The following is a 16,724-nucleotide window of genomic DNA, read 5'->3' on the forward strand; positions in this document are numbered from 1 at the left end:
TGGGTTTGTTTGCCGAACCCTGGGTACATGGCCGTGAGCAGAACAGTCATTTGAAGGGTAATTTGTTCGCAACAGTGCACAGACTTTCTCCAACCACAGCCTCCTCGCTTAAACCTTTCCATGCAACACAAAGCAAGTAAAATAGTGCATCACAAATATTGATGGAGCGTTTCTGTGTGATGGTGTTGCAGCTTCTAATGTAACGTTCCTTAAATTATGCTTTTGTACCCCCCAATATGAAGATTCCAGACCCTGAACCCCCTCCCATTGGAAGATCCCAACCCATAATACAAAAGCCCATCCAATCACTCTGACACTCCTGTGCCCATCGCTCCCTCACTCCCGCTTCTCACTCCTCGATCCATCGCTCCCTCACTCCTGCTTCTCACTCCCGTGCCCATCGCTCCCTCACTCCCGCTTCTCACTCCTCGATCCATCGCTCCCTCACTCCCGCTTCTCATTCCTCGATCCATCACTCCCGGGCCCATCGCTCCCTCACTCCCACCTCTGTCACACCTGTGAAGAGTGTATGAGGATCGTTTAGGAATTAAGGTGAAATGTCGTTGCAGTGAATCTTCTACATTAGCTATTTCACTTTTCAAACTATTTTGTGCGAATTGATGACTGACGTGGTACTGAGTCTGTCCGACTTCACATCAGTACAGATACAGTCAGTAACACAGGGTGCTGGGGGAGAGGGGTTACTGAGTGACAGTGTGAGGGAACTGGATTAACATCAGTACAGATACAGTCAGTAACACAGGCTGCTGGGGGAGAGGTTACTGAGTGACAGTGTGAGGGAGCTGGATTAACATCAGTAGAGATACAGTCAGTAACATAGGCCGCTGGGGGAGAGGGGTTACTGAGTGACAGTGTGTGGGAGCTGGATTAACATCAGTACAGATACAGTCAGTAACACAGGCCGCTGGGGGAGAGGTTACTGAGTGACAGTGTGAGGGAGCTGGATTAACATCAGTAGAGATACAGTCGGTAACACAGGGCGCTGGGGGAGAGAGGTTACTGAGTGACAGTGTGAGGGAACTGGATTAACATCAGTAGAGATACAGTCAGTAACACAGGGTGCTGGGGAGAGGGGTTACTGAGTGACAGTGTGAGGGAACTGGATTAACATCAGTAGAGATACAGTCAGTAACACAGGGCGCTGGGGGAGAGGGGTTACTGAGTGACAGTGTGAGGGAGCTGGATTAACATCAGTACAGATACAGTCAGTAACACAGGGCGCTGGGGGAGAGGTTACTGAGTGACAGTGTGAGGAAGCTGGATTAATGTTGGGCGCCTGGCGTTTGTGTTCCCTTGCTGGGTGAGCCTGATGCCGCTGTCTTCATTCTCTGTGTTTAGATGGAGATGTTGGGCGTCAGATGCTTTCTCAGATGATGGAAACGAACCGGGAACTGGCAGAGATCAAAGAGCTCCTGAAACAACAGGTAAATGAGTCCCGTGATTCTCCATCTCTCTCTGCCCTACTCTCCCGAACGTGCTGATGTACAATCCTACCTGTGATTGTCAGTCTCTGGTACCGAACAAGTCATACACCCCAGAGCATGAGCGTGAGACAATTTCTGATCCTGACCTTCTACAGTGTCCCATCAAACACTCCCAGGGCAGGTACTGCACGGGGTTAAATACAGAGTAAAACTCCCTCTACACTGTCCCATCAAACACTCCCAGGGCAGGTACAGCACAGATTAGATAGAGTAAGGCTCCCTCTACACTGTACCATCTGTTATGTATTAATGCTTGGGGGTCACCAGACCCCCAGGCATTAATACATGCTGTATGCATGTAACATGTGTGCTTGGTCACCTGTATATAAGCTGGGTGTCATTGGCATGCGGGCACTCTTGGGCTGCAATAAAGATGGATCAGGTTGCATCTGAGTGAGTTTACAGTAACCAGACTCTTGAGTCATTACAATTTAACATCCCCCTTTTAAAATCTTTACAAATTAAGACAGTCTGGGGCTTTCCTCTCACGATTTGATCGTCTCAGTTCAACTTTGGCTCTGGGCGAGTGTTCTGAATCCATTGAGACTGAGGGCTGAGTAGCCGATCTGATGGGAGTGGTCATGACCACATCAGAGACTGAAGGTTCAGAGTCTGTAATGTCAGCAGAGTCCTCTGATGAGTGAACAATGGTTGGTTGGTCACTGACTACATCTTCCTCTCTTGGTTCCAGTTCATCCGTGTGCCCCAGTTTAACCTGGTCAAGGTGTTTCCTGCATGTTTGCCCATTCTTAAGCACGACAATAAAGACTCTGTTACCCTCCTTGGCTGTAACAGTGCCGGCGATGCACTTTGGACCTTGACCATAGTTCAGTACATAAACCGGATCGTTGACCGAGATGTCACGTGACACGGCAACACGATCATAACACCATTGCTGACTTTGACGTCTGTTTTCAACACGATCATTCAAATCAGGATGAACAGAGAAAGCCTGGTCTTGAGATTTCTCTTCATCAGTAGTTCACAGGAGGAACCCCAGTCAGTGTATGAGGTCTTGACCTGTTACTGAGCAATATACATGACAACCATCTCTGCAGTGAGCCCTGAGTTACACGTTTCATACTTTGCTTGATCGTTTGAACGGCACGCTCTACCTGACCATTAGAAGCAGGCTTGAATGGAGCTGATCTCACATGTCTGATGCCATTGAGTTTCATGAACTCCTGGAACTCAAGACTTGTAAAGCAAGATCTGTTGTCGCTCACAACAATGTCAGGCAAATTATCAGTAGCAAACATGATACAAAGGCTCTCAATAGTAGCTGTAGACGTGCTGCATGACATAATAACACACTCTATCCACTTAGAATATGCATCTACTATGACAAAAAACATCTTTCCCAGGAACGGGCCCACAAAATCAATGTGGGGCCTCGACCATGGGTTGGATGGCCACGACCAAAGACTCAGCGGCGATTCCACTGGTACTTTACTTATCTGCATGCAAGTATTGCATTGATGCACACATGATTCCAGATCAGAGTCAATTCCAGGCCACCATACATGAGACCTAGCAATGGACTTCATCACGACAATACCAGGATGAGTGCTATGAAGTTCACGTATTAATTTATCTCTGCCTTTCTTAGACATGATTACACGATTACCCCACAGTAAACAGTCTGACTGAATGGACAGCTCATCCTTGCGACAGTTGTAAGGTTTGGTCTCCTCACGCATTTCCATAAGTATGGCAGACCAATCACCACTGAGTACACACCGTTTCACAACCGATAAAATAGGGTCATGGTTGGTCCAGATCCTAACTTGTTGAGCAGTGACAGGGGTTCCTTCACTCTCAAAAGCATCCATTACTAACAGTAGATCTGCAGGTTGAGGCGTTTCCATCTCAGTTGTGGGTAAGGGCAGACGACTCAGTGCATCGGCACAATTCTCAGTACCAGGTCTATGACGGATGACGTAATCATAGGCAGATAATGTCAACACCCAACTTTGAATGCGGGATGATGCATTGGTATTAATACCTTTGTTTTCCGCAAACAATGAGATGAGTGGCTTGTGATCCGTTTCTAGTTCAAAACGAAGACCAAACAGGTACTGGTGTATTTTTTTTAAACCCCATACACACAGGCCAAAGCTTCTTTCTCTACCATACTGTAAGCTCTTTCCGCTTTAGACAGACTTCTCGAAGCGTACGCAACAGGTTGTAGCTTGCCTGATTCATTTGCTTGTTGGAGTACGCAGCCAACCCCATATGATGAAGCATCACAGGCCAATACGAGACGGTTACGTGGCTCGTAATGAACAAGCAACTTGTTTGAATATAGTAGATTCTTGGCTTTCTCAAAGGCTATATCTTGAGATGCACCCCAGACCCAGTTGTCGCCTTTTCTTAGTAACACATGCAGTGGCTCTAGTAAAGTGCTCAATCTGAGTAAGAAATTACCAAAGTAGTTGAGTAGCCCAAAGAACGAACGCAGCTCTGTCAAATTCTGAGGCCTGGGTTCATTTTTGATGGCCTCGGTTTTCGAATCAGTGGGCCTGATGCCATCAGTAGCAGTCGTCCTCCCGAGGAATTCGACTTAAGGTGCCATGAATACACATTTTGAGCGTTTCAGCCTTAGTCCCACTTTGTCCAGACGCTGTAGGACTTCTTCAAGATTGTTCAGATGTTCAGCAGTGTCACGACCTGTGACCAGAATGTCATCTTGAAACATGACAGTTCTAGCAACGGATTCAGTAAACTCTCCATATTCCTCTGAAATATGGCTGCAGCCGAACAAGTCCCAAAAGGACACCTGTTGTAGATGAATAGTCCCTTTTGGGTGTTGATGCAGGTGAGTTTCTTCGAAGTGTCGACAAGCTCCTGGATCATATAGGCCGATGTCAGATCCAGTTTCGTGAACGACTTTCCACCAGTTAGCATGGCGAACAGGTCATCAGCTCTTGGTAACGGATACTGATCCTGTTTCGAAAATCGGTTAATTGTAACCTTGTAGTCTCCACAAATCCTGACAGTGCCACCACTCTTCAACACAGGAACAATTGGACGAGCCCACTTGTTAAACTCGACCGGTGATATGATCCCTTCACACTGGAGTCTGTCAAGCTCAATTTCAACCTTCTCCCTCATCATGTACGGGACAGACTGAGCTTTGTGATAGACAAGCCTTGCATTGGAGTCCAGGTGAACCAGCACCTTGGCTCCCATAAAATTACCAATGCCCGGTTCAAACAAAGAAGGAAACTTTTTCAATACTGGAGCACATGAAGTATCATCCATCGAGGGCAACAGCATTCCAGTTCAGCTTGATTTTCTCGAGCCAATTCCTGCCGAACAGCATTGGACCATTACCTGGGATGATCCATAATGGTAGCTCATGAACCACACCGTCATATGACACCTCGATTGCTGCACTGCCGAGCACCGGTATGAGTTCCTTAATGTAAGTACGCAACGTGGCATTGACTGGACTCAGCTTCGGTTTCGCAGCCTTAGTGTCCCACAGCTTGTTGAATGTTCTTTGGCTCATTATCGACTGGCTCGCACCCGTGTCCAGCTCCATTGATACAGGCACGCCATTCAGCTTCACAATAACGACTATCGGCTGGCTCTTGCTCAGGAACGAATACAGTCCATTCAGTTCCTCCTCGGGTTGCGTATCCGGGCCATCACTGAACTGGTCCTCATCAACCACGTGGTGAGCTGCACCACGCTTGTTCTGTTGTGGGCAGATCCTGTGACGATGCCCCACTTTCGAACATCCATTGCATGAGTATTGTCTAAATCGACACTGATGAGGCCGATGATTGCCCCCACAACGGCAACAGGGTGAAATCTGGATCGAACCAGTTGGTGGGCTCTGAGCAGCGGCAGATTTTGCGTAAGCAGCTCTGCCCGAAGATGGCGCCATCTTGTTTACAGTACTTGCCCAAAATCCGCCCAATCTCATCCTCCACGAATCTCTCCAGGATTCCAACAGTGCCCATTGTGCATGTGAAGGTTCTTAAATTACTTCGTCGCCAATTGTAATGACTCAAGAGTCTGGTTACTGTAAACTCACTCAGGTGCAACCTGATCCATCTTTACTCTTGCCCAAGAGTGCCTGAGTGCCAAAGGCACCCAACTTATATACAGGTGACCAAGCACACATGCCACATGTGTACAGCCCGATGACCTCTGACCGCGGTGCCCTCTGGTGTCTGGTGACCCCCAAGCATTAATACATAACACCATCAAACACTCGCAGGGCAGGTACAGCACGGGTTAGATAAAGAGTAAAGCTCCCTCTACACTGTCCCATCAAACACTCGCAGGGCAGGTACAGCACGGGTTAGATACAGAGTAAAGCTCCCTCTACACTGTCCCATCAAACACTCCCAGGGCAGATACAGCACGGGGTTAGATACAGAGTAAAGCTCCCTCTACACTGTCCCATCAAACACTCCCAGGGCAGGTACAGCACGGGTTAGATACAGAGTAAAGCTCCCTTTACACTGTCCCATCAAACACTCCCAGGGCAGGTACAGCACGGGGTTAGATACAGAGTAAAGCTCCCTTTACACTGTCCCATCAAACACTCCCAGGGCAGGTACAGCACGAGGTTAGATACAGAGTAAAACTCCCTCTACACTGTCCCATCAAACACTCTCAGGGCAGGTAAAGCACGGGTTAGATAGAGAGTAAAGCTCTCTCTACACTGTACCATCTGTTATGTATTAATGCTTGGGCGTCACCAGACCCCCAGGCATTAATACATGCTGTACGCATGTGGCATGTGTGCTTGGTCACCTGTATATAAGCTGGGTGTCGTTGGCACGTGGGCACTCTTGGGCTGCAACAAAGATGGATCAGGTTGCATCTGAGTGAGTTTACAGTAACCAGACTCTTGAGTCATTACAATTTAACATCCCCCTTTTAAAATCTTTACAAATTAAGACAGTCTGGGGCTTTCCTCTCACGATTTGATCGTCTCAGTTCAACTTTGGCTCTGGGCGAGTGTTCTGAGTCCGTTGAGACTGAGGGCTGAGTAGCCGATCTGATGGGAGTGGTCATGACCACATCAGAGACTGAAGGTTCAGAGTCTGTAATGTCAGCAGAGTCCTCTGATGAGTGAACAATGGTTGGTTGGTCACTGACTACATCTTCCTCTCTTGGTTCCAGTTCATCCGTGTGCCCCAGTTTAACCTGGTCAAGGTGTTTCCTGCATGTTTGCCCATTCTTAAGCACGACAATAAAGACTCTGTTACCCTCCTTGGCTGTAACAGTGCCGGCGATGCACTTTGGACCTTGACCATAGTTCAGTACATAAACCGGATCGTTGACCGAGATGTCACGTGACACGGCAACACGATCATAACACCATTGCTGACTTTGACGTCTGTTTTCAACACGATCATTCAAATCAAGATGAACAGAGAAAGCCTGGTCTTGAGATTTCTCTTCATCAGTAGTTCACAGGAGGAACCCCAGTCAGTGTATGAGGTCTTGACCTGTTACTGAGCAATATACATGACAACCATCTCTGCAGTGAGCCCTGAGTTACACGTTTCATACTTTGCTTGATCGTTTGAATGGCACGCTCTACCTGACCATTAGAAGCAGGCTTGAATGGAGCTGATCTCACATGTCTGATGCCATTGAGTTTCATGAACTCCTGGAACTCAAGACTTGTAAAGCAAGATCCGTTGTCGCTCACAACAATGTCAGGCAAACTATGAGTAGCAAACATGATACAAAGGCTCTCAATAGTAGCTGTAGACGTGCTGCATGACATAATAACACACTCTATCCACTTAGAATATGCATCTACTATGACAAAAAACATCTTTCCCAGGAACGGGCCCACAAAATCAATGTGGGGCCTCGACCATGGGTTGGATGGCCACGACCAAAGACTCAGCGGCGATTCCACTGGTACTTTACTTATCTGCATGCAAGTATTGCATTGATGCACACATGATTCCAGATCAGAGTCAATTCCAGGCCACCATACATGAGACCTAGCAATGGACTTCATCACGACAATACCAGGATGAGTGCTATGAAGTTCACGTATTAATTTATCTCTGCCTTTCTTAGGCATGATTACACGATTACCCCACAGTAAACAGTCTGACTGAATGGACAGCTCATCCTTGCGACGGTTGTAAGGTTTGGTCTCCTCACGCATCTCCATAGGTATGGCAGACCAATCACCACTGAGTACACACCGTTTCACAACCGATAAAATAGGGTCATGGTTGGTCCAGATCCTAACTTGTTGAGCAGTGACAGGGGTTCCTTCACTCTCAAAAGCATCCATTACTAACAGTAGATCTGCAGGTTGAGGCGTTTCCATCTCAGTTGTCGGTAAGGGCAGACGACTCAGTGCATCGGCACAATTCTCAGTACCAGGTCTATGACGGATGACGTAATCATAGGCAGATAATGTCAGCGCCCAACTTTGAATGCGGGATGATGCATTGGTATTAATACCTTTGTTTTCCGCAAACAATGAGATGAGTGGCTTGTGATCCGTTTCTAGTTCAAAACGAAGACCAAACAGGTACTGGTGTATTTTTTTTAAACCCCATACACACAGGCCAAAGCTTCTTTCTCTACCATACTGTAAGCTCTTTCCGCTTTAGACAGACTTCTCGAAGCGTACGCAACAGGTTGTAGCTTGCCTGATTCATTTGCTTTTGGAGTACGCAGCCAACCCCATATGATGAAGCATCACAGGCCAATACGAGACGGTTACGCAGATCGTAATGAACAAGCAACTTGTTTGAATATAGCAGATTCTTGGCTTTCTCAAAGGCTCTATCTTGAGACGCGCCCCAGACCCAGTTGTCGCCTTTTCTTAGTAACACATGCAGTGGCTCTAGTAAAGTGCTCAATCTGAGTAAGAAATTACCGAAGTAGTTGAGTAGCCCAAGGAACGAATGCAGTTCTGTCACATTCTGAGGCCTGGGTGCATTTTTGATGGCCTCGGTTTTCGAATCAGTGGGCCTGATGCCATCAGCAGCAGTCGTCCTCCCGAGGAATTCGACTTAAGGTGCCATGAATACACATTTCAAGCATTTCCCATCAAACACTGTCCCATCAAACACTCCCAGGGCAGGTACAGCACGGGTTAGATACAGAGTAAAGCTTCCTCTACACTGTCCCATCAAACATTCCCAGGGCAGGTACAGCATGGGTTAGATACAGAGTAAAGCTTCCTCTACACTGTTCCATGTTGAGGTTGCTGAAGGCACTACATAAATGTGTTTTTTCCTGTTACTGACTTTGCTGCAATTTCTCACAGATAAAGGAGATCATCTTTCTGAAGAACACAGTGGCCGAGTGTGATATCTGTGGTGAGTAAACCAAGTGAGAATAAGCAGGAACCCACAAACACTGACACTGTGGATGATGCTTGGTTTCTGCATGCTCTCGGCGTTGAGACTCGAGGTGCTCAGCGCCCTCCCGGATGCACTTCCTCCACTTTGGGTGGTCTCTGGCCAGGGATTCCCAGGTGTCGGTGAGGATGTTGCACTTTATCAGGGAGGCTTTGAGGGTGTCCTTGAAACGTTTCCTCTGCCCACCTGGGGATCTGAGCACCTCGAGTCTCGTCGCCGAGAGCATGCAGAAACCAAGCGCAGGCAGCGGAAGGAGCGTGCGGCAAACCAATCCCACCCACCCCTTCCTTCAACCAACCACTGTCTGTCCCACCTGTGACAGAGCCTGTAATTCCCGAGGGACTGCCTATGATGTTGATGATAATGGATGGTGCTTAAAAAGGGCAGGATCTCACTCTGAGCCTCAGCGTGTGATATCTCAATCCGGTGATGGCTCGGCCGGATCCCTCTCCCCGGGGCCGGAACCCTCTCCCGGGGCCGGAACCCTCCCCCCGGGGCCGGAACCCTCTCCCAGGGCCGGATCCCGCTCCCGGGCCGGAACCCTCTCCCCGGGGCCGGAACCCTCTCCCCGGGGCCGAATCTCTCCCCCAGGGCCGGAACCCTCTCCCGGGGCCGGATCCCTCTCCAAGGGCGGAACCCTGTCCTGGGGTTGGATCCCGCTCCCGGGCCGGAACCCTCTCCCCGGGGCCGGAATCCTCTCCCCGGGGCCGGAACCCTCTCCTGGGGCCGGATCCCACTCCCGGGCCGGAACTCTCTCCCCGGGGCCAGAACCGTCTCCCCGGGGCCGGAACCCTCTCCCCGGGGCTGGAACCCTCTCCTGGGGCCGGAACCCTCTCCCCGGGGCCAGACCCTCCACCCGGGGCCGGAAGCCTCTCCCTGGGGCCGGAACCCTCTCTCCAGGGCCGTAGCCCTCTCCCGGGGCCGGAACCCTCTCCCGGGGCCGGAACCCTCTCCCGGGGTCGGATCCCTCTCCCGGGGCTTTGGGTGGCTGTGTTTCTGGGGTAAAGGCTCGTGTGCGTTCGATGTCTCAGGTCCTGTTGACAGGCTCCAACCCTCAATCCCACCCCAGGTATCCAGAGCGAAGGGAATCAGCTGCCCATCACCGTCTATCCATTTGGAAGGTGTGTTCCCAATCCGTGCTTCCCCGGGGTGCTGTGCACAGAGGCAGCAGATGGATTCCACTGTGGGGCCTGTCCCAGTGGCTTCAAGGGGAATGGAACACACTGTATCGATGTAGACGAGGTGAGTACGGTGGGAGGAGCGAGGGGTGACGAAGGAAGGCGAGGTTCAGAGTGTGGCTGGGTTCAGATCACGGCGGGGATTCGGAGGGTGAGGGTTGTGAGAGTCAGCGGCGGGACGACTGAGGGTGGGGTGGGGTGGGGGGGGGGGTTCCAGAGGACCTGGAATTCGGTGGGCACGGGTCTGGAGGGTGGAGGGGGGGGGTTGTGGTCGGAGGGCGGGGGGCTGTCGGGAAGCCATCGGGAGGGCGAGGGGTTTTGGAAGGTGGGGCTGGGGTTTGGAGGGCGTGGATGTTCGAAGGGCGGGGGTGTTCAGAGGTTGGGAGTGTTCGGTGGGCGGCGGGGGTTGGAGGGCGTGGGGGTCGTTGGAGGGCGCAAGGGCCGGAGGGCGGGGGTTGTTGGAGGGCGGGGGTTGTTGGAGGGCGCAAGGGTCGGAGGGCACGGGGTTGTTGGAGGGCGCAGGGGTCGGAGGGCACGGGGGTTGTTGGAGGGCGCAGGGATCGGAGGGCAGGGTTGTTAGAGGGCGCAGGGGTCGGAGGGCGGGGGTTGTTGGAGGGCGCAGGGGTCGGAGGGCACGGGGGTTGTTCGGAGGGGGTGACTTTGAACCGCGTCTCCCAGTCCAAATTGTTTGAAACTAATGTTGGATTGGCTATCACATTAACAAATCTACGGATCACAGGCAGGGTTAAAGCGGGGTCGGATTGGCTGAATGTTGTTATTAATCGCTCTGGGAGGAACTAGTTCTAAAGTGAAGTGAGGTTCCCGGCTCAGAGAGGGTGAAGGATGTACAGACCTGAGCACTGATACTGTGCTGGATCTCACTGCCATATTCTTAGACCAGCAAGCACCAGGTGATAAACTAATCATCCTTTCTTCCACCAGTGCCGGACACGTCCCTGCTTCCCGGGAGTCCGGTGTATTAATGCATCGCCTGGTTTTCAATGTGAGCCTTGCCCGACCGGTTACAGCGGCCCAAGAATCCAGGGAGTGGGAGAGATGTTTGCCAGAACACACAGGCAGGTGAGGAGCCAGCAGCAGACCTGAACCAAACATTGCGTAACCCCTCGATCATCACTGGAATCGTGCGTCAAGTCACAACCACTCACACTGGGCTGGACCAAGCTCAGGACTCTGTGTGACCGGGCTGGTCTGACACCCCCAGTGCTGTAGGGCTTGCTCAGAGTCTAACAGTGGACGATGCTGGACTTGGGTGTCGTGATAGGGAGGCCCTGACCCTGATTCTGACCCTTTTCCTGGCCGTGACATCGGGTTGAGGCTGGAGACCGATGGAGTGGTGCCCTGGACCCTGGTCTCACTGGGTGTGAGCGGGTATCAAGCTGGGTGTGAGCGGGAGTCAGGCTGGGTGTGAATGGGAGTCAGGCTGGGTGTGAATGGGAGTCAGGCTGGGTGTGAGCGGGAGTGACACTGGGTGTGACACTGGGTGTGAGCGGGTGTCACGCTGAGTGTGAGCGGGAGTGACGCTGGGTGTGAGCGGGAGTCAGGCTGGGTGTGAATGGGAGTCAGGCTGGGTGTGAGCGGGAGTGACACTGGGTGTGACACTGGGTGTGAGTGGGTGTCACGCTGAGTGTGAGCGGGTGTCACGCTGGGTGTGAGCGGGAGTGACGCTGGGTATGAGCGGGAGTCAGGCTGGGTGTGAGCGGGCGAGACACTGGATGTGACACAGGGTGTGAACGGGTGTGACACTGGGTGTGAGTGGGTGTCATGCTGAGTGTGAGCGGGAGTGACGCTGGGTGTGAGCGGGTATCAAGCTGGGTGTGAATGGGAGTCAGGCTGCGTGAGAATGGGAGTCAGGCTGGGTGTGAGCGGGAGTGACACTGGGTGTGACACTGGGTGTGAGCGGGTGTCACGCTGAGTGTGAGCGGGAGTGACGCTGGGTGTGAGCGGGAGTCAGGCTGGGTGTGAGCGGGCGAGACACTGGATGTGACACAGGGCGTGAACGGGTGTGACACTGGGTGTGAGCGGATGTCATGCTGAGTGTGAGCGGGAGTGACGTTGGGTGTGAGCTGGAGTGACGCTGAGTGTGAGCGGGAGTGACGCTGGGTGTGAGCGGGTGTCATGCTGAGTGTGAGCGGGTGTCACGCTGAGTGTGAGCGGGAGTGACACTAAGGTGTGAGCGGGAGTGACGCTGGGTGTGAGCGGGAGTGACGCTGGGTGTGAGCGGGTGTCACGCTGAGTGTGAGCGGGAGTGACGCTGGGTGTCACGCTGGGTGTGAGCGGGAGTGACACTGGGTGTGAGCGGGAGTGACGCTGGATGTGACACTGGGTGTGAGCGGGAGTGACGCTGGGTGTGAGCGGGTGTCACGCTGGGTGTGAGCGGGAGTGACGCTGGGTGTGAGCGGGTGTGACACTGGGTGTGAGCGGGTGTCATGCTGAGTGAGCGGGAGTGATGCTGGGTGTGAGCGGGAGTGACGCTGGGTATGAGCGGGTGTCACGCTGGGTGTGAGCGGGAGTGACACTGGGTGTGAGCGGGAGTGACGCTGGGTGTGACGCTGGATGTGAACGGGAGTGACGCTGGGTGTGAGCGGTTGTCAGGCTGGGTGTGAGCGGGAGTGACGCTGGGTGTGAGCGGGAGTGACGCTGGGTGTGAGCGGGTGTCAGGCTGGGTGTGAGCGGGAGTGACGCTGGGTGTGAGCGGGAGTGACGCTGGGCGTGAGCGGGAGTGACGTTGGGTGTGAGCTGGAGTGACGCTGAGTGTGAGCGGGAGTGACGCTGGGTGTGAGCGGGTGTCATGCTGAGTGTGAGCGAGTGTCACGCTGAGTGTGAGCGGGAGTGACACTAAGGTGTGAGAGGGAGTGACGCTGGGTGTGAGCGGGAGTGACGCTGGGTGTGAGCGGGTGTCACGCTGAGTGTGAGCGGGAGTGACGCTGGGTGTCACGCTGGGTGTGAGCGGGAGTGACACTGGGTGTGAGCGGGAGTGACGCTGGATGTGACACTGGGTGTGAGCGGGAGTGACGCTGGGTGTGAGCGGGTGTCACGCTGGGTGTGAACGGGAGTGACGCTGGGTGTGAGCGGGTGTGACACTGGGTGTGAGCGGGTGTCATGCTGAGTGTGAGCGGGAGTGACGTTGGGTGTGAGCGGGAGTGACGCTGAGTGTGAGCGGGAGTGACGCTGGGTGTGAGCGGGTGTCATGCTGAGTGTGAGCGGGAGTGACACTGGGTGTGAGCGGGAGTGACGCTGGGTGTGACGCTGGATGTGAACGGGAGTGACGCTGGGTGTGAGCGGTTGTCAGGCTGGGTGTGAGCGGGAGTGACGCTGGGTGTGAGCGGGAGTGACGCTGGGTGTGAGCGGGTGTCAGGCTGGGTGTGAGCGGGAGTGACGCTGGGTGTGAGCGGGTGTCAGGCTGGGTGTGAGCGGGTGTCAGGCTGGGTGTGAGCGGAAGTGACGCTGGGTGTGAGCGGGCGTCAGGCTGGGTGTGAGCGGGAGTCAGGCTGGGTGTGAATGAGAGTCAGGCTGGGTGTGAGCGGGAGTGACGCTGGGTGTGAGCGGGTGTCACGCTGAGTGTGAGCAGGAGTGACGCTGGGTGTGAGTGGGAGTGACGCTGGGTGTGAGCGGGTGTCACGCTGGGTGTGAGCGGGAGTGACGCTGGGTGTGACGCTGGATATGAACGGGAGTGACGCTGGGTGTGAGCGGGTGTCAGGCTGGGTGTGAGCGGGAGTGACGCTGGGTGTGAGCGGGAGTGACGCTGGGTGTGAGCGGGAGTGACGCTGGGTGTGAGCGGGTGTCAGGCTGGGTGTGAGCGGGAGTGACGCTGGGTGTGAGCGGGAGTGACGCTGGGTGTGAGCGGGTGTCAGGCTGGGTGTGAGCGGAAGTGACGCTGGGTGTGAGCGGGTGTCAGGCTGGGTGTGAGCGGAAGTGACGCTGGGTGTGAGTGGGCGTCAGGCTGGGTGTGAGCGGGAGTCAGGCTGGGTGTGAATGGGAGTCAGGCTGGGTGTGAGCGGGAGTGACGCTGGGTGTGAGCGGGTGTCACGCTGAGTGTGAGCGGGAGTGACGCTGGGTGTGAGTGGGTGTCAGGCTGGGTGTGAGCGGGTGTCATGCTGAGTGTGAGCGGGAGTGACGCTGGGTGTGAGCGGGTGTCACGCTGAGTGTGAGCGGGAGTGACGCTGGGTGTGAGTGGGTGTCAGGCTGGGTGTGAGCGGGTGTCATGCTGAGTGTGAGCGGGAGTGACGCTGGGTTTGAGCGGGTGTCACGCTGAGTGTGAGCGGGAGTGACGCTGGGTGTGAGCGGGTGTCATGCTGAGTGTGAGCGGGTGTCACGCTGAGTGTGAGCGGGAGTGACACTAAGGTGTGAGCGGGAGTGACGCTGGGTGTGAGCAGGAGTGACGCTGGGTGTGAGTGGGAGTGACGCTGGGTGTGAGCGGGTGTCACGCTGGGTGTGAGCGGGAGTGACGCTGGGTGTGACGCTGGATATGAACGGGAGTGACGCTGGGTGTGAGCGGGTGTCAGGCTGGGTGTGAGCGGGAGTGACGCTGGGTGTGAGCGGGAGTGACGCTGGGTGTGAGCGGGAGTGACGCTGGGTGTGAGCGGGTGTCAGGCTGGGTGTGAGCGGGAGTGACGCTGGGTGTGAGCGGGAGTGACGCTGGGTGTGAGCGGGTGTCAGGCTGGGTGTGAGCGGAAGTGACGCTGGGTGTGAGCGGGTGTCAGGCTGGGTGTGAGCGGAAGTGACGCTGGGTGTGAGTGGGCGTCAGGCTGGGTGTGAGCGGGAGTCAGGCTGGGTGTGAATGGGAGTCAGGCTGGGTGTGAGCGGGAGTGACGCTGGGTGTGAGCGGGTGTCACGCTGAGTGTGAGCGGGAGTGACGCTGGGTGTGAGTGGGTGTCAGGCTGGGTGTGAGCGGGTGTCATGCTGAGTGTGAGCGGGAGTGACGCTGGGTGTGAGCGGGTGTCACGCTGAGTGTGAGCGGGAGTGACGCTGGGTGTGAGTGGGTGTCAGGCTGGGTGTGAGCGGGTGTCATGCTGAGTGTGAGCGGGAGTGACGCTGGGTTTGAGCGGGTGTCACGCTGAGTGTGAGCGGGAGTGACGCTGGGTGTGAGCGGGTGTCATGCTGAGTGTGAGCGGGTGTCACGCTGAGTGTGAGCGGGAGTGACACTAAGGTGTGAGCGGGAGTGACGCTGGGTGTGAGCGGGAGTGACGCTGGGTGTGAGCGGGTGTCACACTGAGTGTGAGCGGGAGTGACGCTGGGTGTCACGCTGGGTGTGAGCGGGAGTGACACTGGGTGTGAGCGGGAGTGACGCTGGATGTGACACTGGGTGTGATCGGGAGTGACGCTGGGTGTGAGCGGGTGTCACGCTGGGTGTGAACGGGAGTGACGCTGGGTGTGAGCGGGTGTGACACTGGGTGTGAGCGGGTGTCATGCTGAGTGTGAGCGGGAGTGACGTTGGGTGTGAGCGGGAGTGACGCTGAGTGTGAGCGGGAGTGACGCTGGGTGTGAGCGGGTGTCATGCTGAGTGTGAGCGGGTGTCACGCTGAGTGAGCGGGAGTGATGCTGGGTGTGAGCGGGAGTGACGCTGGGTATGAGCGGGTGTCACGCTGGGTGTGAGCGGGAGTGACACTGGGTGTGAGCGGGAGTGACGCTGGGTGTGACGCTGGATGTGAACGGGAGTGACGCTGGGTGTGAGCGGTTGTCAGGCTGGGTGTGAGCGGGAGTGACGCTGGGTGTGAGCGGGAGTGACGCTGGGTGTGAGCGGGAGTGACGCTGGGTGTGAGCGGGTGTCAGGCTGGGTGTGAGCGGGAGTGACGCTGGGTGTGAGCGGGAGTGACGCTGGGTGTGAGCGGGTGTCAGGCTGGGTGTGAGCGGAAGTGACGCTGGGTGTGAGCGGGCGTCAGGCTGGGTGTGAGCGGGAGTCAGGCTGGGTGTGAATGGGAGTCAGGCTGGGTGTGAGCGGGAGTCAGGCTGGGTGTGAATGGGAGTCAGGCTGGGTGTGAGCGGGAGTGACGCTGGGTGTGAGCGGGTGTCACGCTGAGTGTGAGCGGGAGTGACGCTGGGTGTGAGTGGGTGTCAGGCTGGGTGTGAGCGGGTGTCATGCTGAGTGTGAGCGGGAGTGACGCTGGGTGTGAGCGGGTGTCACGCTGAGTGTGAGCGGGAGTGACGCTGGGTGTGAGTGGGTGTCAGGCTGGGTGTGAGCGGGTGTCATGCTGGGTGTGAGCGGGAGTGACACTGGGTGTGAGCGGGAGTGACGCTGGGTGTGACGCTGGATATGAACGGGAGTGACGCTGGGTGTGAGCGGGTGTCAGGCTGGGTGTGAGCGGGAGTGACGCTGGGTGTGAGCGGGTGTCATGCTGAGTGTGAGCGGGTGTCACGCTGAGTGAGCGGGAGTGATGCTGGGTGTGAGCGGGAGTGACGCTGGGTATGAGCGGGTGTCACGCTGGGTGTGAGCGGGAGTGACACTGGGTGTGAGCGGGAGTGACGCTGGGTGTGACGCTGGATGTGAACGGGAGTGACGCTGGGTGTGAGCGGTTGTCAGGCTGGGTGTGAGCGGGAGTGACGCTGGGTGTGAGCGGGAGTGACGCTGGGTGTGAGCGGGAGTGACGCTGGGTGTGAGCGGGTGTCAGGCTGGGTGTGAGCGGGAGTGACGCTGGGTGTGAGCGGGAGTGACGCTG

General features: G+C 55.1%; 1 protein-coding gene across 5 annotated transcripts in view; it reads left to right on the top strand.

Annotated features, from left to right (window-relative positions):
- comp (cartilage oligomeric matrix protein) overlaps positions 1–16,724 on the top strand; it is a 136,523-nt gene that overhangs the window by 74,051 nt on the left and 45,748 nt on the right. For all 5 annotated transcript variants that reach the window (XM_070859602.1, XM_070859598.1, XM_070859600.1 and 2 more), the window contains 4 exons: positions 1,360–1,445; positions 8,779–8,830; positions 9,942–10,114; positions 10,993–11,130. In XM_070859602.1, coding sequence (XP_070715703.1) covers positions 1,360–1,445; positions 8,779–8,830; positions 9,942–10,114; positions 10,993–11,130 — 449 coding nt within the window. The remainder of the gene's footprint in view (positions 1–1,359; positions 1,446–8,778; positions 8,831–9,941; positions 10,115–10,992; positions 11,131–16,724) is intronic.

This window comes from Pristiophorus japonicus, chromosome 18 (genome assembly GCF_044704955.1).
Source record: "Pristiophorus japonicus isolate sPriJap1 chromosome 18, sPriJap1.hap1, whole genome shotgun sequence".
NCBI classification, from domain to species: Eukaryota; Metazoa; Chordata; class Chondrichthyes; family Pristiophoridae; genus Pristiophorus; species Pristiophorus japonicus.